We start from the raw sequence: 26,719 nt of genomic DNA on the forward strand, positions 1-26,719 counted from the left end.
ATCCATCAATTTTTATTTTTATTATTTTTATTTATTTTATTTAATTAACCTAAATATTACTTAATGACCATTAGCACTAAATGTCAGTTTACACAGGGTGTACCAGTGAAGAACCGCATAAGTCCGGTTAATCATGTAACGTCCCGTCCAACCAGAACAGTGTCCTGAGGCGTCCTCGTAGGATTTGCCGCAGGACCGTTTGTTTAAACTACTCATGGTCTGGTGCCATAATTAAATTAAGTTAGGATTAGCCCATTAGAGTAAACCAGTCGGGTTGTGATTGGGCCAAGTGCGGGCCGTCAAGCCAAATGGCCATTTACACTTGGCAGCAGCCCGTGCGGGCTATACCTCGACATGGGAAGGTCAGAAAATTATAAAAATTGAGGGGAGCATAGATCTCACTGGGCTTGGGGACCATCGCGGACCACGGACCCAGTGGACACCCAGAAGTGTAATCTGGCACTTGCCAGATGCGCCCCACCAATACCAAAATTGGAATCTGGCACGTGTAAATAAAACTGAAATGTAAGACATTTCAGCCATCAGATTTCTTCATAATTTACGATGAGGGTCTAATGTATTTTTCTACACCCGTCCACAAAATCTGGGTCCCGATCGTGGCACGGTGACCGTTGATCGCAAATCAGACCCATGCGACCAAACCCCATATCTGATCATCCCCAAATTTTGCATGGCCCTTCATCGGGCCATGAAGCACCTATCCTATAAGTTTCATGGCCAGAGGACCACCAGAACTGCCTTAGATATCTAAACAAGCTCTAGACCGCTCATTGGTGGACCACTAGTTCCAAAACTATAGAATAATGTCCGTCTCATTGGGCTTGACGTCCATCACGGGAATCGGACCTGGGTACGGTCCAGAACCGGTCGACTTGAGCCGTAGGACGAGTGCATGAGAAGTGCAAATACCCTAAAGGAAGGAGTTGGAACTTAAGTGAATTGAGTCGTCCACTCTTATGCAAAGTTGAGGATTTCGGACCGTCAGTTTGCGACCAAACTTTACCCATGGAGTAAGGATATTTCCCTGCTCATATCCGTATAGTCGCGGCCCTAATCGACTATCGGTGACCGTTGAACAGACTTCGTATCATATCTGTCGATCGGCGCATTCAAATGGCGGGCCGATCATATCCATACGTAAATCATCATTACGGCTAGCTATCTTACGGTGTATATTGACTTGTACACCCCATAGTGGGCCCTAGAGCTTAGAAAGACCCTCTCATAGGTCTAGTATAGTAAAAACCTAGCACTTGAGGCCATTTGCACCAAATCTGGCACTATATAAAGGCCTCATTTGGGGCACCCATCTCCCCATACGAATTTGCCCTAGAGAAAGGAAAGAGAGAAGAGAGAAAAGAGAGAAATGGAGAAGAGGAAGAGGGGAAAGGAGGAGAAAGAGAGAGGAAGAAGAAAGGAAAAGAGTATGTGGTAGGAGGTGGGGCCCAAGGAAGCTCAAACTTGCAAACTCTCTACCCATTCTCCAAGGAAACCTCCACCAAACCCACCCATGCCAAGAAGAGGAGGTAAGAATGGTATATTTCCCTTCAATAGAGCAACTTAGTGTAGATTTATAGGCATTAATGTTTGTCTTCTTGATTTTGATTTAGGAAATGGTGGTTTTACCCAAATCCCCAAATCCTAATATCTCAAAGAATGGAACTCTCCTCTTAAGGTGCGGACTATTACTCCTAGGTGGTCTAGCACCAATTTCATTATGAGATTAATGATTTTGATTGCTTGGTTGATGTTTTTAGAGAATATAGAGAAAAACCTAGGATTTTATGCATATTGGAGTGGTGTGGAATTATATGTTTTATTTGATTTCCTCACATGATGTTGTTCTCGCTTCTTACATGACTTAGTGTAAATTTGTTGATTACTTGTTGATGTCTTGTTGGATTGCTCTTATGATGTTGCCCTATAGCATGCATGCCTTAATTATTTCTTGTGCAAATTTGATTTCCATAAGTTGTGGGAAGTGAGCAACTTCCTCACTAACACACACAACACACATGCACCATTACTCATAAATCATGATAGTCTGCTTAGTAGATAAATTTAAATTGTATGTGGGTGTGTGAGAATGTGATGATGATTTTGCTAGATGATGACCCTGTCCGTTGACTTGTGGTGGACCTTCATCCAAACCCTAGGGTTGGTCAAGAAAGCAAGGAGAGCTGAGGTGGTCCCGTAGGTAGGACCGCCTTGAGGCTAAACCCGCGAATTTGGGCGAGTGCGTGTGGACAATAGTAGTTGGACTACAGGGGTTGCTTACACCCGATGTCGTACCGCCATGTACTCGCCTGGGCTCGTGCGGTCTAGCCTACTGTCTGACCAACCATGTTTGCTCACATCTGTATGGAAACTGAAACACCCTACCACCGTTGTAGCCCAATCGATACCGGATGGAATATTGATCCACAGTCTCGTGAGCCGGGCATGGTGGAATGGGACAATGTCCGAGCTGTCGGCCTATGCTGGGGTGACGCGCCTCCACGTAGTGACCGCAAGCGACCCCTCATTCAGCACCCCTCATGTGCTTGAAGTCGGGGATGGGGAAAACCCGACGGGGTCAAGGATCGCGGGGTCTCGGCCTCACACATTGGGGGGTATTGTCGTCGCAACTAGTTCAGGGCATTTGATACGTGGGGTGTATCAGATTCCTAAATCTGCTGGATGAATGGACTTAACTAATAACTCGGCTAACACGATCGCATCGCATCGCACTAGTTAGGGTAGCGACTCGGTAGTCGAGGTCGCACTGAGGGAGTGTTGGCATTGGCGATCGTTAGATGTTGTCGCACGAGGGAGCGTTGTTGTGAGGGCATGCATCATATCATGCTGCATACATGCGCATTAATAAGATTACTTAGATGTATGTGATTGTATGCTTTTCATTAAGACCATATTAAAATTGATGCATATGATAACTTGAGATTAATAGCCCCCACTGAGTTGATCACTCACTCCCACTCTGGGACGGTATTTTAAAACACCAACCAGACTCGTTCATAGATGCAGGTGATACAGATTACATGGAACCTGGTGATGCGAGCCTCGAGGACGAGGACGAGTTTCCCTTCCAGTTGATGAGCGAGATCTCATCGGATCAGTAGATGGGTCGTTGGATCGCCGAGCAGCGGCTCAGCTTTATTCCTTGGGGCATGCCATTCTTTTTATGATTTTGTTGGGCGTCACCTTGTGCGCCCGTTTGTATTCTTTGAACATGTATATATATATATAGGTATAATTGATTTTCAGTAGGCTTGTGTGGTTGTGCTTCATGTTCCAGGAAATTCCAGAATGCGCATTTAGACTGGATTAATCGCATATTAATGAAAACTGGTTATAAGTGACCCCGGGAACTCGGGAGTTGAGCGTATGCACGACCCCCGATTTTCAGGGTGTTACAGTTTATTCCCTAGACTTGGGCCCTTTGGCCTTAAGTTCCCTCAAATTCCCAAAATGGCCTACTAGGTCTCATTTTTTTGAGTTGGAGTGGCCCTGACACTCCTTTGGCCACCAAATTCGGTGGGTAGGTGCCTTACAGCCCAATTAGGGCCCGTGAAAAATTTGAGAACAAACAGATGGACGATTGTGGGGTTCGAGTCAACGGTTTTGATCTTTAAACGGCCCTGTGGGGTCCATTCTGGTGATTTGAGAAATTCTGGTGGTCCTCTGGCTATGAAACTTCTAGGATGGATGCTTCATGGCCCGATGAAGGGCCATACAAAATTTGGAGACGATCGGACCTGGGGTTTGATCGTACGGGTCCGATTTGTGATCGACGGTCAGCAACCCACGATCGGGTCCCAGAGTTGGTGGACGGGTGTAGGAAAATCCATTAGACCTCCACGGTAAATATGGAAGAGATCCGATGGTCGGATAGCCTGGAATCTCGGTTCCATTTGCAAGCGCCAGATTTGGTCCTGGCATGGGTGGGGTGCATTTAGTCAGTGCCAGATCCTACTTCTAAGTGTCTGCTGGGTCCGCGGTCCGCGATGGTCCACAAGCCCAGTGAGCCCTATGGTTCCCTAAATTTTTAGATTTTTCTGCCCTTTCGGCGTCGCGGTACAGCCCGTACGGGCTGTTGCTCAGTGTAAATGGTCATCCAGCTTGGCGGCCCGCACTTGGTTTCGCCATGACCTGTTTGGTTTATTCAATGGGCTAATCCTAGGTTAATTAGCTTATGATACCCCTGCCACGAATGTTTTAAACGTTCGGTCCTGCGGAAGATCCTACGTGGACGCCCCGAGACACTGTACCAATTGGACGGGTCGTTACATGTTTCCATGAACACACACACACACACACACAAAGAACACAGCAAAGTGTGATATGATACCATATGAAAAAGAAAGATTAATCCCTACCTCTAGGAACAGTTATAACAAATAATTGTTATCTATAGTAGCAATTACAATAAACAGATCTCATCTCTATGCGCGGCTAGAAGATATAAAGTTGAAAATGAAGAAAATCAGATTCAAATAGGATCCACCTCCACTCTAAATACTGCGGCATCTCCCTACTGCATCCACACCAAGAGTAAATGTGTCGGTACTGAATCAGCCACTCCAGCCTTGATCATCAAAGCTTCTTAAAATCCTCACATCCTAAACTCCATAATGCATCAACAGCTCTCATACTAATGGAACACATGCTAGTCCCCTATCATCTAAATGTTTATATTAAAAACAACACAGCTAGCCTAGATGACCGGCTTATTGGCATTAAGCCCATCAAAGTGGAGTCCAAATGATCTGTTAAAGTCCCTTGACATACATTGATACACCATCCTCTAATGGCTCAAGCTTTTAGAGTAAGTGATTATTGGATGTGGCATTAGAGCGGAAGGTCAAGAGTTTGAATCCCGAGAGCAACAAATATGCCTCCGTAGTATATTCTCCCACGGGGCCAGTATAATGAAGCCTGCTTCCACCCTTACACGTGCATCCTCTAGCAACTCGAGCTTTTAAAGCAAGTGGTTGTTTGACATTTGGATGTTTTATGAACCAGATTGCAATTCTTTTGTCTTTTTTCTTTTTTCTTTTTTTGTTTTCTAATGCACACACCCTCACTCCCACACACACACACACCACCACAATGCGTACTCTCGTGACCTTAGTGTTGAAACTCTTGTGAGTTTATCACTAAGCCATGAGTAGAGTCCCAACCAGATTGCATTGCATGCAATTCATTCAACCGAATTTATAAATGTTAAGAAGAGATGTTATCATGACAATCATACCTTAAACTGAAATTCCACTGATCACAAGTGGGATTTGACACAATAGTAATTGCATTTTTATGGCTAGCCCATTTTTATCGCATTGAATAATTACAACCATTGGATTGGAGGTTGGTCGCGTTCAGATGCACAAACTGAATAATTGCAAATATTCAGCTTAAACAAGTGAAAATGTTGAAAATTGATGATTTCAAGTAGGAGTTTAAAGTAAATAAGAATTTGGAGTCTGGGAATACTATGCAAGGAAATCACAATTTGGTTCTTTCAACTTTACCAGACAATTCAATATCACATCTAAACACAACAGTACGGTCCAATCAGCTGAAGTAAGTTAATGATTACCTTTTCATGCCATCTAATTCCTGTGAGAGATATAGTTCGAGTGCATTTATGTTTTGCTCATATCTCATTGTTGCAAATTGGATACTGTGTGTGCCAAGCAAGGCATTATAGGATCCTAAAAACTGAGACTTATGCTCAAGTTTTCAGTTCTGACATCTGGGGCCCTCAGTTCAGTAATCTAGACCATTGGTTTGTTGCCCCACCCTAGATGAACCATGCAAAAGGATCCCAGCTGCCAATCTAGAGCCTATTTCAGTTGAACGTGGACCACTGCTGCAGTCCTCTTCTGAATCATCAATTAGTAGGACACAAATTGAAATGTTGGGGCTGGCCTGTTTAGAGGAATTTTGGGCCACCTGGTTCATCCATTCTAGGGTCCAACAGGCCATGGTCTAGATCACTCCTGATTCCAACTTGTTGGAATTGAAAGCCCAAACTGAGAAAATTCGGCCAAGTTGACTCAGTTCCGGTAATACGTAGAACCTTACCAACAACCGAGCGGCCCCATTTCAAGCAGTTCTCAAGAACTCAAAACCAGTTGCAGTTGGTGTCAATTCAAGGTCAGACTAAATCGGATTCAAAATTCAAGTGAGACATTACACAGGAAACAGTGCATACCGTTGAAACCTTCATAGGGGTCCACAGAACTCTTAGAGCAGACCCATATTTGTGTTTTCCATTCATCGGAGGATACCACTACCACATGAACCATCTGATGCATGGCTCGCTATGAGTGGCAAACACGTGCCATGAACGGAGGGACGCACCGTCCATCTGTTTTTCCCACTCATTTTAGGGCTTAGAAAAACCAAATCTCAGGTGGACCTACCACAGGAAACTCTGGTGATTGAACACCAGCCATTAAAATATTCTATGGAGCCACAAAAGTTTTGGATCAAGATGATATTTGTGTAATCCCTTCATCTAGGTCTTTGTGACCTTATCAAGAGGTTGGATGGCAAATAAAAATTTCAGTATCCCTATAGAAGTTTTTAATGGCGGGCATTCAATCATCAATATTGCATGTGGTGTGGTCCACTTAAGATTTGAATCTGATTCATTTATACAATAAATCAGCCGTCAAAAGGGATGGACATGGTGTACGCTGGCTGCACGGTCACTGAGGATGCGGTTTGGCTAGTAAAAATTTTGTAAAAAAACGGATTAAAAGAATAAAATTAAATTAAAAATTAAAATAAAATAAATCAAAAGAATCCGAAGCATGGAAGACTAAAAAGCATGGTATAGAATGCAAAGGATTAAAAAAAAAAACGGAAAGAAAGCAAATCTGAGGTTGGAAGCTGAGTATCCATAGTCTGCCTGCAACCAGCTCCTCTATACACTTAAAAACTACTAAGACGCCAACCCTACTAATTTAATGACTATGTGCTTTACCACCACCGCCATCTCCATACTCATGTATATGTATACGTATGATCAACAACACATGGTAAGCTGTGTGGTGAGAGGTTTCATTTAATCAAAAGCCCATTGGTTCTCCCGTCGGATCTCTTTCTCTTCCTCAGGGGTGAAATCATTCTTGATGTTGAATGTCTGGCGGATCTCTTCAGGAGTCTTTCCCTTTATCATATCAGCCACTCTGTCGCAAGTCAGTTCGAGCAAGCTTTTTATATTCAGATAGTTTGCAGCCAGGATTAAATCGTAGAGGATCGCCTGATCGACCTTGACGAAATCTGCATCCCAAGCCTTGAGCTCGTCGTTGCTGGAGCAGTCAGTTTCCTCGACGTGCTTCTTGCAGTACTCGATGACCTTGGAGAGGATTTTGCCGGTGACGTTGGGGAGGGGGATGCCGTTTTCCGTGCAGTCATCCTCGATCATGTGCTTGATCGTCTGCAATTGGACGGCCACTGCCTCATCGATCACAAACTCCTCGCCATCTGAGCTTTTCAGGGTCACCTTCTTCGAAGCCATCGATATGGACCAGTTGGAAATCTGACATAAGTTGAACATAAAAGCAGTTGAATAGAGTCCTCAACTTAACAGGATGAACCAACTTTCATATAGAAATTAACCTCAGCTCATGAGTCAACTGAATGATTCATCCAGTTTAACTTGAAAATTATAAAAAATCTAATTTATTTAGAATTAGAATCAGAAAATTATAAAAATCTAATAATTTATTTAGAATTAGAATATGAAAATTATAAAAATCTAATTTATTTAGAATTAGAATCTGCATAAGTCGACTTACCTGACCTAACCTTGAGCTAACTTGAATCACTCTTTCTCTGCCTTCAACTCAACTTTCTCTCTTTCACCGGATTCTCTCTTTCTTTCTTTTTGAATTCGCAGTAGGTTTTTATAGGCTCTCATACGGTATTAGTAGGATGCAGTGGGTTTTTATAGGCTCTCTTAAGGACTAAGGTATTAGAAAGACACAAGGAAACGCCGATTGCGTGCTACCCCGCCCCGTCTCATTCGCAGAACGGTCAGAGGTTTGAGTGGCCATTGTGATGTATGGGCCATATCCACACTGTCCATTCAGTTTTACGTATCATTTTAGAATATAAAACCAAAATTGAGATAGATCCAAGACAGATGTGGGCTACACAATGAGGATTAAACTCTTACCGTTGAAAACTTCTTGGGGGCCAAAGAAGATTTGGATGGAGCTTGTATTTGTATTTTCTTTTCATCCAAGTCTATCCAAGTCTATATATCTTTATGAATAGGTTTGTATAAAAGATAAACATCACGATGGGTACTAGAATAGTTTCAACGGTGAGAATCATTATTACCGGTGCTTCCTGTGGTGTGGTTCACTTGAGCATTGGATCTTATTATTTTTTAAACTGGTAATTAAAATGATATGAAAAAAAATAGATGAACGGTTTGGATAAGGCTCATACATCACAGTGGCTACTCAATTTTCCTGCTCGTTACCAGCGGGAGTCGGGCGGGGTAAGACGCAGTGAGTCTGATGTCGGTTTGCGGGAGGTTCTCACGGACGCGGATTTGGATTTCCTGCGAAAGCCTTTCACAGGAAGTTCCTGCGCAAGGATGATGGGTGGGGCCTACTGCAACGTATGTGAGAAATCCATTCCGTCCACTCGTTCTGAGAGCTCAATTTAGGACGTTCTATTGAAAATTAGTGGATTAAAGCCTCAAGTGGGTCACACAAGAGGGAGAATCAGGGGAAGAAATTCCTACCGTTGAGACCTTCCTAGGTTCCACCTTGATGTTTATATGCTATCCAAACCGTTTATAAAGTCATTCCTAATGCGATGAAGTGAAAACACGAAAAATATGGCCTGATACAAAAGTTTTATGGCCATGTGAATGCTTCCACGGTTCTTACTGAATTTCCACTGTTTCCTCTCGTGTGCCCATTTGAGTGTTGGATACACTTAATTTTCGGTCATGAATCCTAAATTGATCTCTAAATTAGGATGGACGGGGTGGATTTTTCAAAAACATCGTGGTGGCCCCACTCGGCATCCTGCGAAAGGTTTTCCCAGGAAATCCGCGTCCGGTTCTCACGCATGGTTACTACCGACATACCAGCATTGAAACTTTTATAAGGGCCACCACGATGCTTTTTTGAAAGCCAACCTGTTCACGAGGTATCACACACGAGGATGAAGGGAAATTACAAATATTATGTTGATCCAACATAATAAGACTGATTCACAAATGAGTCGGGATTATATGTGTATCAGTCTTATTCAATTATTAGAAATATCTTATTATAATATCAAAGCATATAAATGGTGGGTCCTGCCCGATGAGCGTTTTAGAACGAACCACGTTGGCACAATCGAGTGGCCCGTACTCATGTAGTCCACTCCCACATCTGCACCTTAGCGGGGCTCTCCATTACAGCTGGCCCTGAGCCCCGGTTGAGTTGGGCACGGTACGACCCGGCGCGTCAAACTCATTACTCATTAGACTCAATTCAATCCGAATCTAATGGATGAGTCGGTTGAAACCGATAACCCGATCTAATTTGATCCAAAACATTCGTGCAGAACTTCCCTCGACTTGACTCAAATTGGATTTTATATATATATATATACAATTTTTAAGTATCTCTAATTTTATTCGCCGCACTCAATTTAGACCCCGACCCAAACTCTCTCTCCCTCCCTCATCCTCCTCTTTTCAAGTCCGACAATCACCATCAACAACAATACCCTCCTCCTCTCTTTCTCATCTGCACTCTCTCACTACCTTCTCTTCTAAGCCCGACAGCCACCCACCACCATTACCACCCTCCTTTTTCTCTCCCCAACGCTCCCTCCCTTATCTCTCGATATGATTCAGTGCCAAGTTGACGCAACTTGGTACTTTTGACAAGGTCGAACTCGGTCCAAGTTAATCCAGGCCAAACCTAGACTTGGATCGGGTCAAGCATGTTTGACTCGGTACCAAGTCAGGTCGAGTTTGCATCAGGCCTATTTCAAAACCGGATCAAGTCGGGTAGGCCCTAACTCGGTCCGACTCGACTCAATGCCATTCCCGGTCATTCGTAGGAGCGAGTGAAGTAGGGTAACAATGTAATTAACTCCCCATCCGGCTATCCACAGTCTCATTGGCTAATTCACCACGCGCGTACAAGCCCTGCCCACCCACACGCAATAACACGTGCCAATTTTGAATACACGTGTGAGATCATCTTTACATTTAGATGGTCTACCACATTATACATTTTATATACATATCAGGTCATTTCACAGTTAAGATGGGCCACAGCCTAAATTTTTTCTTAACCGTCAAAATTCTCTGGGTATCGGGATCACCGGCTAACCATGGTAAAAATTCCTCATTTTGAATCAGAAGGTAGAACCTTTGATTTTTAACCAGATGGAGAGCTCAGATCACCCACATATGTTCCATATCGTCACGTGTGCCTGCGTGTGGATGGGCAGGGCGAATTATCAAACTCCATTGCAAGTGAGAAAAACTTGATACTCCGGCAGAGTGGGATGGATGATACACTAGCGTTTAGAAATTACTTATAAACAGCATAAGTGGAGTACCAGTAATTCAAATTAAACTTTCTAAATTATGTGGCCCAATTAAGATGTATCGAAACCCAAAAATTAGACTTATGTGATGATCTGACTATCGGATTAGTGGACATTTATTTAACGGTTGTAAATAAAATTATTCTCCAAAACCAAGGGTCCACGAATCAGAGGTTAGTATTTGTTTATAAAATCTATGAATTTGGCACTATTACGTATCTACATGTGCTCCACATGTACAATATCTGATTGCCTGTGTATCAAGCATCATGGGCAGCTGGAGTATCAAACGACTCCATTCTATCCATAAATGAGAAATGATCCGATGGGCTAAGTGCATGGAAACCTGTCCATGCACCCACTTCATTTTGGTATTGTTACCACCCATATCATCAATCTGAGCCGTCCGTTATGTCCATTCTACTACTCCTCTCCTACCATTAAAAAACCATAATGCGAACTATCCAAACCGTCCCTTTAGGGAAGTGAAGAAACAGACGGACTAGATCATTCGTAATCATAGGTCCAGTTACGAATGTTTAGAACATTTGATTGTTGTGATATTTTCCAAGTAGCGAAAGTAGAATAGACTGGACCTAATGGACGGCACCGATGGATAGTTTGGATTCCAACAAATCCAAATGCAACTAGGTGCATGGAAAGGTTTCCATACATTTAGACCACTAGATAATCTCTATCCATCCATACAGAATTTGAGTGATTGGGCAGCAGATATTGTAACAAAGGCAAATGGCTAAGGTTCTTCTTTCCTCCTCACCCATGTCAGCTCTCCTCCCCAAGCCATCTCCAATCTTTTATAAGGCCCACTTGATTGCCCCTAAGAGGATTGGACGTACCAAAATCCATGCAAACTTGGGTAAAAATCGAAATTTCTTGAAGTGTACCAAATGGGTGTATATTTTTTTATTTGTTCAAATTCTCTCCTCTTTATAATTTGATACATATGGATTAAATCAACGGTGGATACTGTAGGTGGAGGAGATGGAGAAACCAAACGTGCCGAGAAGAAGTTCATCACCAGGGAACAAGAGCCAGAACAGTGAGAATTTTTTTTCTCTCTCTTACTGTGTTTTCTTTCTTAATTTAATTTAATGAGTTTTTATTAAATTCCATAGTTTCTTTATTTTAGGCTGAAATTTGGCTCATCTTTGAGAAATTGAGATTATAATGTATTAAAAATGGTCATGTAATCATATAACGGTAACGATGGAAACTGTTACGGCTGTTATATAACGGCAACGGTGGGAACCACTACGCGTTGCAGAAAAATGGCCCATGTAACGGGCTGTTATGGAGCCGATAGAGTTTTGTAACGGCCGTTATAGCTCGTATTGTAATGGTAAGTACCCACTATTGAAATCTTAATTATAACTCATCATAGGATTTTCAAAAATCATGATATGATATTCTTGTGGATATGAAAGGGATCTTCTTTTACAATGTATGCATGAAAGAGCACCATTTTGTGATTATTTTTTGAAATTCTATTGAGAGAAAAAAATAGTTATCTTGCATATAGCTTGGGTGAAGAGAAAATCGGTAAGTGATTTTTTAAAATCCTACTTAGGATTTTTTAGAAATTACGAAACGTAGTCGCGTGTGTAGAGAAAAAAAAATAATCATAGAATCCTTATTTCTGCATTCCACCTCAAACTAATATAAGGTGGAACAACAGTAGTTTGTCTACCAAATAATCATGGCGAGTTTGAGTTATGGTCTTAACATATTGATCAGTAATGAAAAGGATCTTATTTGGAAAACAACACGAAAGCTCCCCATTTCATGATTTTTGGAAATTTTATTGAGAGCGAGAGGAGGAATGGGATTTTTAACTAAAAATTCTCAAGGTTTCTACTTGTTTTTTTCCTAGAAAACCGGCCTTAACTTGTTTAAAGGCCTAAAACAATTTCTTTAAAGAGTGAAATGATCAAATTGCCTTGGTCTATATTTCTATTCAATGGTTGTCTCCACTTTCTCTTCTCTTTCTAGTAGTGTTTGAGGCCATAAGTAGGACGACCAGTAAGGGCTAGCTGGTGGGGCTGTTTGAAGGCTTCAAAGTGTCGAATGTTTACATCCGCATTTTCCATCTTCAATTTGCAGATGACAACTTTCATTTTATGTGGGGCATTAGAGTGAAATGCTAGGAATTCATTTGAAAGAAGAAGAAATCAAATTGCTGATTGCTATTATGCATTTCCGTGCGGGATTGTTCCCGTCTTCCTATTTGAATCTCCTTCTATGTATTGGAAAACCAGTGAAGCATTTTTGGGATGTTATTTTAGAGAAATTGGAGAGGAAAATGCCCCCTCGGAAAGAATCACCTTAATCAAGTCTGCCTTACTGAATCTTTCTCTAATTTTCATGTCCCTATTTTGTTGTCCAAAATTGATTATTCCCCATATCGATAAATTGTGGAGAGATTTTTTTTTGGAGCTTTGAAAGGAAAGTTTCATCTCCTAGGTTGAGAGGATGTCAGCAATGTTAACTCATGTATACTTATGTGTATGTTTGTGTTATTTCATCCTTCAGCCTCTGGCCTACGCTGGGCTGTTATTCTTTAAAACGGGTATTCTTATAATTAGTCTTATATATTTATATGATTTTTTTTCTTTGAGTGTTGTAGAGAAATCCATCAACTTAGGGCTTGTATGGGGCTTTGTTCTTGAGATTCTCTATGAAAAAGGTAAGCTTTTAGAGTAAGTGGCTACCTGTCATGGCCTTAAGGTGGAGCGGGTATTAAAAAGCTGGAGGATATTAATTCAGCTTTGTTGGGAAAATGGGTATGGCAGTTTGGGATGGAGGAAGGAAATTTGTGAAGATCTGTTGCAGCCGACAAACACGGTATATTAAAAATGGGGTGGTGGATTAAGGAGTTGTCCTTATACAGAGCTTCTTTCTGTTGGAGATCAATTACAAAGTTGGCTGAAAAAGTTCTTCCCCAAATTGGTTTTTCAATTGAAAGTGGTGAAAAGATTGATTTTGGTATGACATTTAGCTAGGAAATTCCACACTTGGAGTGGAGTTTCCTTCTGCGCCCGATTCAAAAGAATTTGCAAGGTTGATAGCTTGATTGGAGGGTGTTTATCCCATTGAAGGCGAAAGAGATTCATTGAGTTGGCTCATTGATCGATTAGGGCGCTACTCTATTCACTCTCTCAAGGTTTTATCCTCCTCTGCTAGTCCTTCTAATTCTTGCCACATGGGCAATGTGTGGAGATTCGAAGCCCTGCTAGCAGTGTTTGCATGGCTTATCGAGAGGAATAGGATCAGGATAGTGGACACAAAGTTATGGAACTTGGGTGTGGGTCTTTTGTCAAAATTGAATGGCCTTTTTTTTTTTCTTTTTATTTATCGTGAAGTATTATCATTACATATAGTATGCCCGGCCCGAATCAGCATATTTGTGTTTTACTCCCCGTAACTCTTCCTCAGCCAGGCTTGGGCAGAATAGCAGAGCAAATACAAGTATTAGTTAATAATCATTGTAAAAGGGAAATGGCGATTCCAAATGCCTGTGGTCCTTGCTTGCGGAATGAGGAATCTATGGATCACCTATTCATCTACATTGAAATAAGTGTGCCCTACCATGATGATCAAATGACATAAAAATAAAGGTATTTCAGTCATTTTAATTTATAAAAAGATTATTTTAGGAGTTTAGAAAGCTCAATCATTAAAAAATAAAAATAAAAAAATCAAGGATTTCTACAGTGAAAATTCCAAAAATAATTAACTCTGTTATAAGATTTTTACTCTTAACAAAATTTCTAAAATTCATCAAACAATACCCCTATCAATATAAAGAAATCCTAAGAACCCCATTTCTCAATTTTTGGAAATTCATGTGTAACCCAACCACAACCGTCCATAGACCTGTTGTAGATGGGGCATATCCCTGAAATTTGATTTATTAAATGGTCCTGACCTCTAATTAACAGATACATCCAATCCAGATCATCTTTAATGCAGGGGCATTTTCACACCGGGCTTAAGTGGGGTAGCCTGTGGGATGCTGGAACACACTCGGGGTGAGCGTTTTGTGAGGTGGGTAGCTCGTATGAGGCAGGCCCCACCTATGTGAGGCAGGTGACTCATGTGAGGCAAAACCCATGCGATGCGGGGATCACAAGAGGGTTCGGCCAAGCACCTAACCTGTGAGATGTGGGATTTGACTCGTTACCGGGAGTTCGGCGAAGACCTAACATGACTAATTCTCATGGATTGAATTTTTCTCTTACTATAAATTTCATTGTTGTCTGTATTTAAATGTAAAATGAGACTATCTTTATTCTCATTGGATTACTGAATATTCAATTCTTCCTTGGCAATGTAGGTATTGGCAAACAGCAGGAGAGAGAGAAGGGGAGAACCCCATGAAGACACCCTTACCATACATTATCATCTTTGGTATGTCCACACCCTTTGTAATCCTAGCCATTGCTTTTGCCAATGGGTGGGTCAAGGTCCCTGTCAGATAATTCATGTGCCCAGCTACGTACCATGGATGGCAAAGATGCTTCTCTCCGACCTTCAAAACTAATCTATATGTCTATGTTTTCGATTGCTAATTCCACACACGTGTGGAGCCCTGCGCATCCACACACGTACACGTGCAAGATCAGCTCTTTCTTTCAGGTGGGTCATGTTCTTTCAAAACTCAGGTGGGCTAAAGCATATAGAACAAATGGATGGATAGAAAGCATCCATATGATTGTCAGTTCACTTTGCATATTGTGGCCCACCGAGGAGTAAAACTGCCTCACTTTTGAGGCAGAATATCTAGGAATATCCCCAACCAGATGGAAAGCTCAGATCTCACACACATGCCCGTGATTGGACGTGCAGGGCTCCCACATGTATGGAATTAGCAAACCTAATGTTCCTATGCTTCTGTGTTTTTGAATTTTGTTTTCCTTCTCATGTCTTTTGCTCTTGCTATGTTTGAAAGAGAATACTCTCAAAATGAATTCAATTTCCATGGAAATCAATATTACAACTGTTTGTGTGAAAAGTATGGAAATGTGGAATTCAATTTTCATTTATGAGGTTTGACACAACACATATATACATCCTCTCTCTCTCTCTCTCTCTCTCTCTCTCAATTCTCATGAGAAATCGTGAGAACTTTTGACACATGATATAAGTATAAAATTCAGACAGGAGTCCCTTTTGAAATCCCCCAGCTAACTTTTTGACCTGATTCAAAAATCTGGTGGGCCATAACAAAGAGTAAGCCAAGCTTGGCCCACCAGATTTTTGGATAGACAAATAAGTTAACATTGGAGGTTTCATGAAATAACTCATCTAGGGGACCTTCTAGAATTTGTACTATCAAAAGTTCCCATGAGAACTAGTTTCTATGAAAGGCATCTCTCTCTCTCTCTCTCTCTCTCTCTCTCTCTATATATATATATATGAGAAATGGTTCTATGCAGTTGAGCTCACAGGAACTTCCCATGAGGTCGAGCTGTGTGGGCCCCACCGTGATGTGTGTCGAACATCAACATCGTGCATTTGATGGTCCCCTTTAAATTATGGGATTTGCCAAAAATCAGCTGTACATGGAACTCAGGTTGGCCATACCATCTAAAATCATATGAAGACATGCCTAAAATATATCAAAGCACTTAGTGGGGCCCACCTAAAATTTGGATGCATCTTAAACTTGTTCTGACCCCTCATCCAAGTGGGACACACATAATGGATGGGCTGGATTTGTGAACCACATCTCCGTGGGCCCAAAAAACGATTATGAATGTTTTAATGGGAGGATAACCCCTCTCAAAATTTGTATGTGGTGTGGTCCACACAAGTCATGGATTGACTTTAAGCCCGAGGCCCACCATGGAATGGTGCATCTAACTGATGGGGTAGATGTTCGAAAAGCATTACGGTTTGGCCCACACAGCTCGACCTTGTGGGAAGTTCTCATGAGTTGCACAGAACTATATATATATATATAAGATTTTCATGATTATAATAAAAAGAGCTTTCATTTTTTTTGATAGTTGACTTTTTAATATTTCTATGGAAAATTGCATTGTGACTTATATAGAAAAATGAATGTTTTTGTGACTTGAGTTAAACTGGACTGAGTCAACTCAATTCAATCGGAAACCAAGCTGAGTGACTATGAAACTCACTAAGTTGACTCAGTTGAGTCCACACTACTCGAACTGAGTCAGCTTAAGTCAGGTGGTGAGATTTGAACTCACAACCTCAACTAAGCTGGCCACAAATATCATACTATGTTAAGTGTCCATTATTAATGTAATTAAATTCATAGTTTATCAAATATCAGATGAGACGAATTGAATACTCTCCCCCAGAAGCGGATTGCATACTGAGTAAACTCTGTGGGGCCACCATGAATTATTTATTTTATCTTACCAGATAATTATAGTGCTTGAGCCCAAAAATGAAGCGTATCCAAAGCTCAAGTGGACCACAACATAGGAAACAGTGTGAATTGAACATATGCCATTAATAAATTCTTAGGGTCATAGAAGTTTTGGAGCAAGCTGATATTTGTGTTTTCCCTTCATCCATGTCCATGTGATCTTATGAACAGGTTGGATGACAAATAGCCATCACTGTGAGCCTAGGAAGGTTTCAACGGTGGAACAGGTTGGATGACAAATAGCCATCACTGTGGGCCCTAGGAAGGTTTCATTGGTGGAAATCATTATTCCCACTGTTTCTTGTAGTGTGGTCCACTTGAGCTTTAGATATGCTGTAATTTTGGGCTCAACCCCTAAAATGAGCTGGAAAAACGGATGGACGGTGTGGATAAACCTTATACACTCACAATGGGTCCAACAGAGACTAACCTAGCTTTTGAACTGGGCTTGGGCTCAATCATTATAGACCAATCCAGCCTGCCCAGCCAGCCCAACCCAATTTCATATATGTAAATGTTTTACATACTATAAAAATATGACATTCTAATCCTCGATTAGGCAATCCATGCATCTTGAAAGTAGCCTGCAGATTTCATTCCTCTTTAAATGTCTATTTCTTTGTTGTTGCCCATTTGATCAATAGAGAGATTAAGAACATTCAAGTGGGAAATTGGGATTTCATCAATTTTTGGGCCAGATGCAAGCAATTTTAAGCCTTAATGTTGAGCCAGGCCCATTGCCACTCAATAATCTAAAACCTTTTGGACGATGGACCTCACACCCAAAAGAAATCTCCGCCATTGGAATATTTCAACTCTAGCATTATTTCGAAAATGAAGCGTCTTTGTAGCCATCATTTTGTGGTCGATCGATTGAAAGGTTAGGATCTTTGACATGTCATAATTTTTTCAGCCCTCCATCAGTTGGGCATTTCATCTGATCAACGGTTTGGATCACCCAACCATGGGGCCTCTCCAACCCTTCAATGGTGGGATGTGGTTTGGCTGGTGTCAAAGCTCTTTGGCCCCACCATGATGTATGTGTATTATCCATGCCATCCATCCATTTTGCCAGCTCATTTTAGGGCATGAGCCAAGAAAATGAAGCAAATCCAAAGTTTTAAGTGGACCACACCACAAGAAAAAGTGGGGATTGAAAGCTTACTGTTGAAAACTTCTTAGGGGTTGAAAAGTTCTTAGGGGCCCACCGAAATGTTTTTAAATTTTTTCCATCCAAACTGTTCATAAAGTCACATAACCCTGGATAAAGGGAAAACAGAAATATCAGCTTGAACCAAATCTTCTATGCCCCAAGAAGTTTTGGATCTGCCTCATTTTTGGGTTAATGCCATAACATGAGCTGAAAAAATGGATGGACAGAGTGGATAAAATAGATACATCATGGTGGGACCAACAGAGCTTTGACACAACCCCACTCCAATGGTGGAAATACTCATTTTTTATCAAAGCCATCCACTGGCCTGGCCACCTTTAGATAGGCCATTGTCCAAAACCCATATTTGAGCTGCCCTCTCTCTACCTCACAACGTCCATTAATTAGATGGCCAATACAAATGGGCTGAAATTGCATCAACTATAGTTTAAAAGCTCAAAAACTCAACTCAAAAGGTCTGTTGAGTCAAATCAAGTAACTCAGATGAGCCAATCAAGTTTCTCTTGATCTCCTTTCATATTAAAAGTATAATAACATGTAATATTATCAGGTCTTGATGACCCAATCAAGTTTCTCTTGAGTCTTGATGAAATCTGTTCGAGTTGAGTTGAGTTGACTCGCTGAGTTGGGTCGGAGATTTTTCGAGTTCCTAAATTATGGTATTGACGGTCCAATTAATGGATATTGTAGACAACTTTCTTGCTTGGTCAAAACCAACAATCTAGGTTTTTAGACCAATGACTTAATCAAGACAATCACATTCGACAATGGCAGGTGAAGGTCGACAAACATACGAATGTGGTGAAAATTAACAGAACCCAGAAATTTCAAGCTCCCAATAAATTCATTCAAACAGTAAAAATCAATAGCCAGTGTTTATAACAAAGATGCATAGCTTCCAAAAAGCAAATGCTCCAATTGTAGTATTGAAAAAGCCAAACACAAGTATACTTTTAAGTCACTCTAACAAGATTTTCAGTGAGCATACCTCTCAAATTGTGATTCATGGCAATGTGGGTCGAGCCAATCACGAGGAGATGAGCCCTTTGACATGGTGACGCCTACCTTGCCTCCACCCACGAGCTCTCGCAGGCTTTCCATCTTATTCTCCCGCCCCGTTCCTGCAAATCTCCTATCCGCTTCCTTTAGCTTATGCTTGAGCCGCTGTTTACGGCCTGCAGCATTCAACTCCTGCTGCTTGGCTTGAGAAGGTGGAGCCCCGTGCGGCCCCAAGTAGATCTTTTCCTCGGTGACCTGGTGAAGAGAAATGCAAAAGGCCTTAAAATGGGGTTCCAGAAGGCTATGTGTGGGAGGCAAATTTCAGAGGAATGAAAAGGCCCTGTTTGGTTGCCACTTAAAAATAATTTCATCATTTTAGTTAACAGTAATTGTCTTTAGAGATCATAGTTTACATTTTAAAGTGGCAACCAAACAGGGTCTAAGGGTGTGTTTGGATGCCACCCATTACATTTTCCATTAGCAAATGTGCATTCGTCAAGAAGGCTGCCCCCTCCCCCTTTCTAAAAAAGGCAGGCCTTGGGCCAGCAAGGCATTGACTGATTGCCTTTGACACACATGCTCGTATTTGCCATGCGTTCAAAAATTCAAACCATTCTTCAAATTGACCATCACCAAAAAAAAAAAAAACCACCCAATGAAATTTCAGGCCAGTTGGATACCAAGGTGGGCCACAATCTTAGGTTTATCCCAGCCATCTTTATGCAAGCCAACAGCAGCTGACATTGTTGTCAAGGCCTTCGTGGCTCAGTGGTAGACAGATTCATTTCAAAACTGAGATCATGGGATTGAGTGCTCATGTGGTGTGTGCGTGTGAGTGTGTGTGGTGCGTGTAAAAAAAGAAGTCAAAACACATTTTTAGTGGCACCAAAACACACCCTAAGGCGACCACATGTGCCAATGTGACATGTGTGCCGGATCTGGGACATTCATCAATTGCGGCCCACCATAAACATGCCCAGGCACAGAGGTCTGTCCACTCATCAAATTGTCCACACGTGTGCATTATGGATTGTTGGTTAAATTCCTTCACCTGTCAGCTTCTTTTGACATGTGTGGCCCACCTAATCAGAAGATCAGCCTGAACTTTCGGTCAAGGAATCTGCAGTGGGAGGATGTCGTTCACGTGTGCCGCATATGAGAAGCGAGTGCTGTAAGTTTACCCTCGCTTAAAGTTCCATTCCTATAAATTTCGACTGACGAGAATAGAATGGCTGCATTGATCAAGGCCCAACATCTGATTTGAGCTTTCCAATAGAAAAACAGAAGTTTTTGAGGCTGACCTTGGGAGAAGAGGGTTTCTTGTCCGTTATTTTTGGCACATCTGGGTCACCAAGATCTGAGTCTTCGACTGTCAAGCTTGGGATCACGAATCCATCAGTATCTGAAATATCACGGATTTCAACATTTAAAATTTGTTCTGCAGCCAAAAATAATCCACGAAATAAACAGAAGATATGAAATTAGATGTGCCCTCCAAAGTTTGATGATTGACACTGAACCTTAGAGTAATTAAATGATCCTCCAGCCAAGGCCATCAAGTCTGGACTGGATGGCTTGGAAACATGGTTCAAAGATCCAAGAGGTTGATCTGATGGACCTCACCATATATGGGGAATTTTGAAGGTGGGTGATCCATGTCCACTTTTTCTAGTGCAATTACCCACTCAAAAGATCTGCTTAACTTTTGGGCTGACATCCTAAAATAAGCCAGCAGACAGATGTATGGTTTGGATGTTACAAAATCATCTCGGTACGGAGCCTTGGTTGCATCGTCCGCTCAAACCAAGCTTACATGCGGGCCATACGCAAAGAGGAAGAGAAGTGGGAGGGGCTACTCTTATTAATGAAAATAGACAAACAGAACCTTGGTGGGCCAGCCACACCAAAAACTAAACCCTCCCCACAACTTTTTTTTCTTAATAAAATGTGCAAGTGCCCGCGTTTGTCAGCTGGCTGAAAAGCCTACTAGTAAAACACGCGTTGGCACTCGGTAGTTTTGAAGCTGGGTCAGGTCTGGTTGTTATCAGCAGGTGTTGTTTTGATTGGTTAATCATTTCACAAGGCATGAACGAGTACCCTCCCTACAAGTAATTGCAGGTCAGGCATAAAATTGGCCAAACGCTATTCACATTTTATACAATATAGATTAGACTCAAAAAAATAAACACCTGTAGTGGTTTTCTTTTCTTTTCTTTTGTTCTCCTATAAACATCTAAATATGTACATTTAATGAATAGTCATATATGCAAATATTCACTACCAAAAAAGGAATATATGAGTCAACACGATTGAACATCCATGCGAGAAAATAAAAAAATCATGAACATCACCAATTTAACAAAATTGAAATTCAATGCCAAAATCAGGATTTTTCTCAAACACCCAAATCAAGACTCCTCAAATTTTAAACAAGACCCAACCAGTAGAATCCTGGATGAGGCCCCTAGTGTGTGTTCTTTGCGATTGTGTGGTAATGGTTGACAAGATGGGAGGGCATTGGTGCTAAATTGGAGGTTCAGAGGGAACACTCTAGAGTATAAGGGTCTAAAGATGAGAACCAATGTAGGGTTTGGAATGTAAATTTAATAGGAATAGTTAGAGATGCAATGCTTTATTTATTTTACTTTTTTTAACGGGAAGGGTACATGCAATGTTCTAGTTATGAATGATGGGCATGAGATTACTCAACGTGATTTGTTTCGTTATTAACTACACCATTTAGAAGGATGCAAGACTGATGATATTTCCAACAGATTTAGAGCGGTATAGATGAAATGTAGATGTGCCTCTAGGTTACTGTGCAATGCCCGCATGCCCACTGAAATTCAAGGAAGTTTTCAATAAAATAGCTGTTTGACAGGCTATGCTATTACAGGTAGAGTGTCGGCAAATTATGAGGCAACTTGAGCAAAGGATGAGCATTGCAAAGCTTAGGATTTTTGTATTTTTATTTTATTTATTTATTTATTTATTTGAGAGATGCAAAGCTTAGGACATTGAGATGGATTTACGGGAAGAGTAGAAAGGATAGAATCAAGGATCATGTCATTTGAAGTAATATAACAGACTAAGAAGATCTAGAAGTGATTGAGGTGGTCAGGTATGGGCTAAGTTAGGAAACCGAAGACAGGCCCCAGCAAGGAACTTTTATTAGGGTCGAAGGGCCATAAATGGAATATTTGGTGAAACGAATTCATAAAGTCCACACGCAAAAAGCTCAGGTAAGGTGGAACTAGTATCTAAACACAATATTGGAGTTTTTCTACAATCAACTAAATTAAAGCCTTTCCACGATAGATCCTAAAAGGATAAACCAACAAAATCAAAATTACAAAACCAAAAAAAAAAAAGCACATACACCAGGAAAAATTCAAATCATTATTGTTAGGATATCTAAATCAAGATTCCTACACATTTTCTCAGATTCTAAACAACACCCATTTTTTCCATTAAATTAGAGTATCCACGAAAGCAACAAAAATTTAGGAAATCTGCAAATAGGATAGAATGTGACTAGAAGAGAAACTAATATATCCAAAATCAGGAATTTTTTGAGAAAACTAAACCAGGATTTCTCTACAAGTACCAAGATTCCAATATAGGGAGGCTTTGTTTGGTAAGCAAGGTATTCCATAATGGTAAAGGTGGTTGTAACTGCACCACCATTACTTTTACAAGCTGTAACAGCTGTCACGGTCTCTCTCTCTGGTTTTTTTTTTGAAAAAGAAAACCAAAAATCTTGTATCGACCCCACAATGGACCATTACGGGGACGTTACAGCCTTTACGGGGGGCGTAACGGCCGGTTACAGGGGCTGTAACGGCTGTTACGGGTCATTTTTTCCATAAAGGTCATTATGGCCATTATAACACCATAATGTGTAACGGTTGCCACCATCACCTTTATGTAACAGCCTTTACAGCCCCGTTACGGCAAACCATGTTGGTAAGTTCTCTTATTATTATTTTTTTTAATGGAAAAAGAAACCCAAAAAACCTATATTGGCCCCATAATGGACCGTTACATGGCTGTTACAACCTTTACGAGGGGCATAACAGGCCAAAATCATATTGGTTGAACAATCCTGACCTCTGATTCATAGACACTAGTTGAAATCGGACCATCGGATATTTTAAAATTTTAACTGTCTGATAAATGTACATCCATCTGATAGATAATTAAGTGTAATATTTGGTTCATGAAACATCTAATCTGGGACACATAATTTGGATAGTTCAGACCGAATAATTATATGCAATGTATGCAATTTACAAATGCATACGAATTACACATCACACTCAACCAGAGTATTGATTTTATTACCCATCAAGTTTCATATATACTTATGACCCACTTTACCCAGCATAGACTGGTCCTCATGCCCAGAATTACTACCCATCTGTGGGCAATAGCTTTCCACACTTTAGAACCTTCATTCCTTCTGAGGTTCTGCAGAAACCAACCCCCACCACCTGAACAACTACTCTTGTGGTTAATCACCTCTCTCCAGAGAGCATCCAGTCCTTCACCGAACCCCCACCACCATTTCCCGAGAAGCAACCGATTCTTCTCTTAACTTTCCCAGACCACGACCTCCTTTCTTCGGCTCTTGGATGATATCCAAATTAACAAGGTGGAACTTCCGACCTTCTCTACCTTCCCATAAATATCTTTTCAAGTCTTCTCACAACACCCACCGGCATCTTAGAGAGAGAGAGAGAGAGAGAGAGAGAGAGAGGCAATACACCTGAAGGTTCAAAAGCCAACTGAATCAACCGTAATTCTACCAAGGGTAAGATACCACTTCTTCAACTTGGCTAACCTTTTCTCCATTCTCTCAACAAGTTGGTCCCAAAAAGCATTTGCATTCTGATTTCCTCCTATAGAAAGACCTAAATGACTCATCAGGAGATGCAGCACCCTGCAACTCAACACCGCCACTGAGAAGGCCAAACTTTCCTCATCCATTGTGACCCCTGAAATGGCACCTTTTTCTCAGATTCACCCTCTGGCATATACCGCTTCAAAAAATCTGACCATACCTTTAACTATAGCAAGGTGATATGGAGATGTTCACCATCAAAGGGGGTCGTACTAGTACCCACGTCTCTCCATACATCCATGTCTCTCTCCCTCAACCCAGATTTCCCTCCTCTATCACACAAAATAACCAATCCCATAACTCCCACTTCTATTCTTGACCTTTTTTGAACATCCCATCTATTCTCTACCGCAACCACCCATTTTCAAAAATCTCCTTCTTTCTCAACCTCATCTTTACTTCAAACGACATCTCCCTCACTGCCAATTATGTTTTCTCAATCTTTATGTGTTTCCACTTTTATTTCAGGTAATTTTCCTCTTCCATACTTTTCTCTCTTTTTTGAGAGGTATTCCATCCTTTTCCCTTCAAGTCAAATCACTACAATTTCTCCTCTCCAAAACACAAAGATTTTTCCTGATTGATTGGATATCAAGAGTTCCTATGTTACATTTATCGTGTTTCATAGGATTGAGAAAGGCTTGATTGGATCTTTGTGTCATTCTTCATTGCTCTTTTCTGCTCATTTTCATATGAGAATTTTTGGAGGAATTCATTAAGGAGTTGTATAAACCTTTTTCTCCTTAGTGATCTCGAATTGGGTGAAGAGAAACTGAAGAGGCAGTCCAAAGCACACATCTGATGTGGCTAACTTTTGAGATCCATCCACACATCAGGTGGGTCCACCAAGAACATGCCCTGGCCTGCAAATCAAGGCAACCCGATCATTGTGCGGGGCACACATGTACGAGAAAAACAGACAATTAGAAAAAGACAACTCATGGTCCTTAATCAACATCTACAAGGAGCCCAGAGGGACCCACCTACTGAGTGGCCCAGCTCTCGCACAGCTGCACAACAGAGCTGCTTCAGCCTTCAGTGCATGTGCTGCCAATCAACTCTAGCATTTCTTCTCACATGAATTCATTTAGCATTTCTCTTCTTAAAAATATCCAACACACCCAAAAAACACTAATGAAAAGAGATCGTGCAGTGCAGCTGGTAAAATGGGAATATGGTGGAGCCATCTCTCCAAAGCACAAGTGGCAGAGTGACATGTTGATCAGGACCATCCATCTAGTTTCCCAAATTGCCTAATGTTTCAAAACATACATAGATTGGATGGTCATGGACATCTGATAGTTGGGCCTCAAAGCAACATTACAAAACAGAAATGCTCAATAGGCAATTAACAGTCTGGTAAAGTAAAGCCAATTTACGTATAGGATTGTCCCATAAGCATGATGTTTGAAACATTGGCCATCAAGGGCAGAGCCCACTACATAGACAGTTCTGATTGAAACATTTCATGACCAGCTCTACAGTATCAACACCCTCTTATGAAACATTCAAACTCAGGATTTTCTTCCATAGAAAAAGAAATTCCAAATCAGGGTTTTTCTTAAAAAAGAAAACCCTCAGGATTTTTCCTACATGTACTGAAATTCTAAGAAACACCCAACTTCTTCAATGAGATTGTAATATACACAACCAGAAATAAAATAAAAACATAAATAAAAATCAATATATATATATATAGAGAGAGAGAGAGAGAGAGATGGAATATACCCCATTCATCTTCTTCGATAGAGGGATTGGATTGAGCTGAAGATGGATCCATGGAGCGCAGCTGATCATGGATTGCAATCTCAGCAGGGCGAAAAGGCCCACCACTTCCCACAAACACCCAACAAGAGAGAAATTTCAAAGAATTACAAAATTGGAAAAAAAATGTAGTAAAAAAGAAGAAGAAGAAGAAGAAGAAGCAGATGCGATTTTAGGAATGAAAAGAAAAACCCGATCGATGGAAGTTATTAGACAGACAGCAGGCAGACAGATTTCAAAAAATTACAAAATAAAAAATAAAGGCAAAATAAATTTTTTTTTTTTAAATAGCAGATACGATTTCAGGATTGAAGAGAACAAGGCCCAAATCGATGGAAGTTCCGGAAGAGAGAGGGAGAGAATCTAGTGCATTGAAGAGGATTGCAATTGCCACACGCGTGAGGAGCTTACTCGCCTACACACGCAGGCACACGTGCCAATCTGAAAATGACGTACAAGATCTAAACCCTCCATCTGTCTGAAAGGATCTCCTGCCTCTAACTTCAGCTTCACTCCTCAGGCAGACCACGAGTTCTGAAATGACCTGACTTTTAGGCCAGAAGTTTTTTAAAAAGGCGTATAGGAAAAATAATAATATCTCTCACGTGTACTCTATGTTGGCACGTTCGCCTGAAGTGGATGGCAGGGATCTGACACGCGTGTGGAATTAGGAAGCGAATTCGGTACTACCCACACCTCGGGCTGTCAACGGGCCCAGGCATGGGGTTGGTCTTGGCCCGGATTTTGAACTGTTTCGGCCGGGTCGGGCTATCTATTTAAAATTCGAGAACCGAGCCCAGCCTGTGATACTCTAGAGCTGTACACAAACCAAGTTAGATCAGTTAGCTCGCTC

At 41.2% G+C, this 26,719-nt stretch overlaps 3 protein-coding genes across 3 annotated transcripts; 1 reads left to right on the forward strand and 2 right to left on the reverse strand.

The window, feature by feature from the left end:
* Positions 1-6,862: 6,862 nt before the first annotated feature.
* LOC131218468 (SKP1-like protein 1A) lies at positions 6,863-7,894 on the reverse strand. Its single transcript, XM_058213028.1, has 2 exons — positions 7,830-7,894; positions 6,863-7,570 (listed from the first exon to the last, which is right to left on the reverse strand). Exon 2 carries the CDS (start codon positions 7,547-7,549, stop codon positions 7,094-7,096), a length of 456 nt encoding a protein of 151 aa, XP_058069011.1. The 5' UTR covers positions 7,550-7,570; positions 7,830-7,894; the 3' UTR covers positions 6,863-7,093.
* Positions 7,895-11,322: 3,428 nt separating this feature from the next.
* LOC131219480 (uncharacterized) lies at positions 11,323-15,622 on the forward strand. The gene is made up of 3 exons (XM_058214639.1): positions 11,323-11,482; positions 11,599-11,665; positions 14,960-15,622. Exons 1-3 carry the CDS (start codon positions 11,356-11,358, stop codon positions 15,102-15,104), a joined length of 339 nt encoding a protein of 112 aa, XP_058070622.1. The 5' UTR covers positions 11,323-11,355; the 3' UTR covers positions 15,105-15,622.
* A 3,386-nt stretch (positions 15,623-19,008) lies between these two features.
* LOC131219481 (uncharacterized) lies at positions 19,009-26,324 on the reverse strand. The gene is made up of 3 exons (XM_058214640.1): positions 25,831-26,324; positions 20,501-20,601; positions 19,009-19,454 (listed from the first exon to the last, which is right to left on the reverse strand). Exons 1-3 carry the CDS (start codon positions 25,880-25,882, stop codon positions 19,176-19,178), a joined length of 432 nt encoding a protein of 143 aa, XP_058070623.1. The 5' UTR covers positions 25,883-26,324; the 3' UTR covers positions 19,009-19,175.
* Positions 26,325-26,719: the final 395 nt, after the last annotated feature.

The sequence above is a fragment of the Magnolia sinica genome, chromosome 11 (genome assembly GCF_029962835.1).
Source record: "Magnolia sinica isolate HGM2019 chromosome 11, MsV1, whole genome shotgun sequence".
Lineage (NCBI taxonomy): Eukaryota > Viridiplantae > Streptophyta > Magnoliopsida > Magnoliales > Magnoliaceae > Magnolia > Magnolia sinica.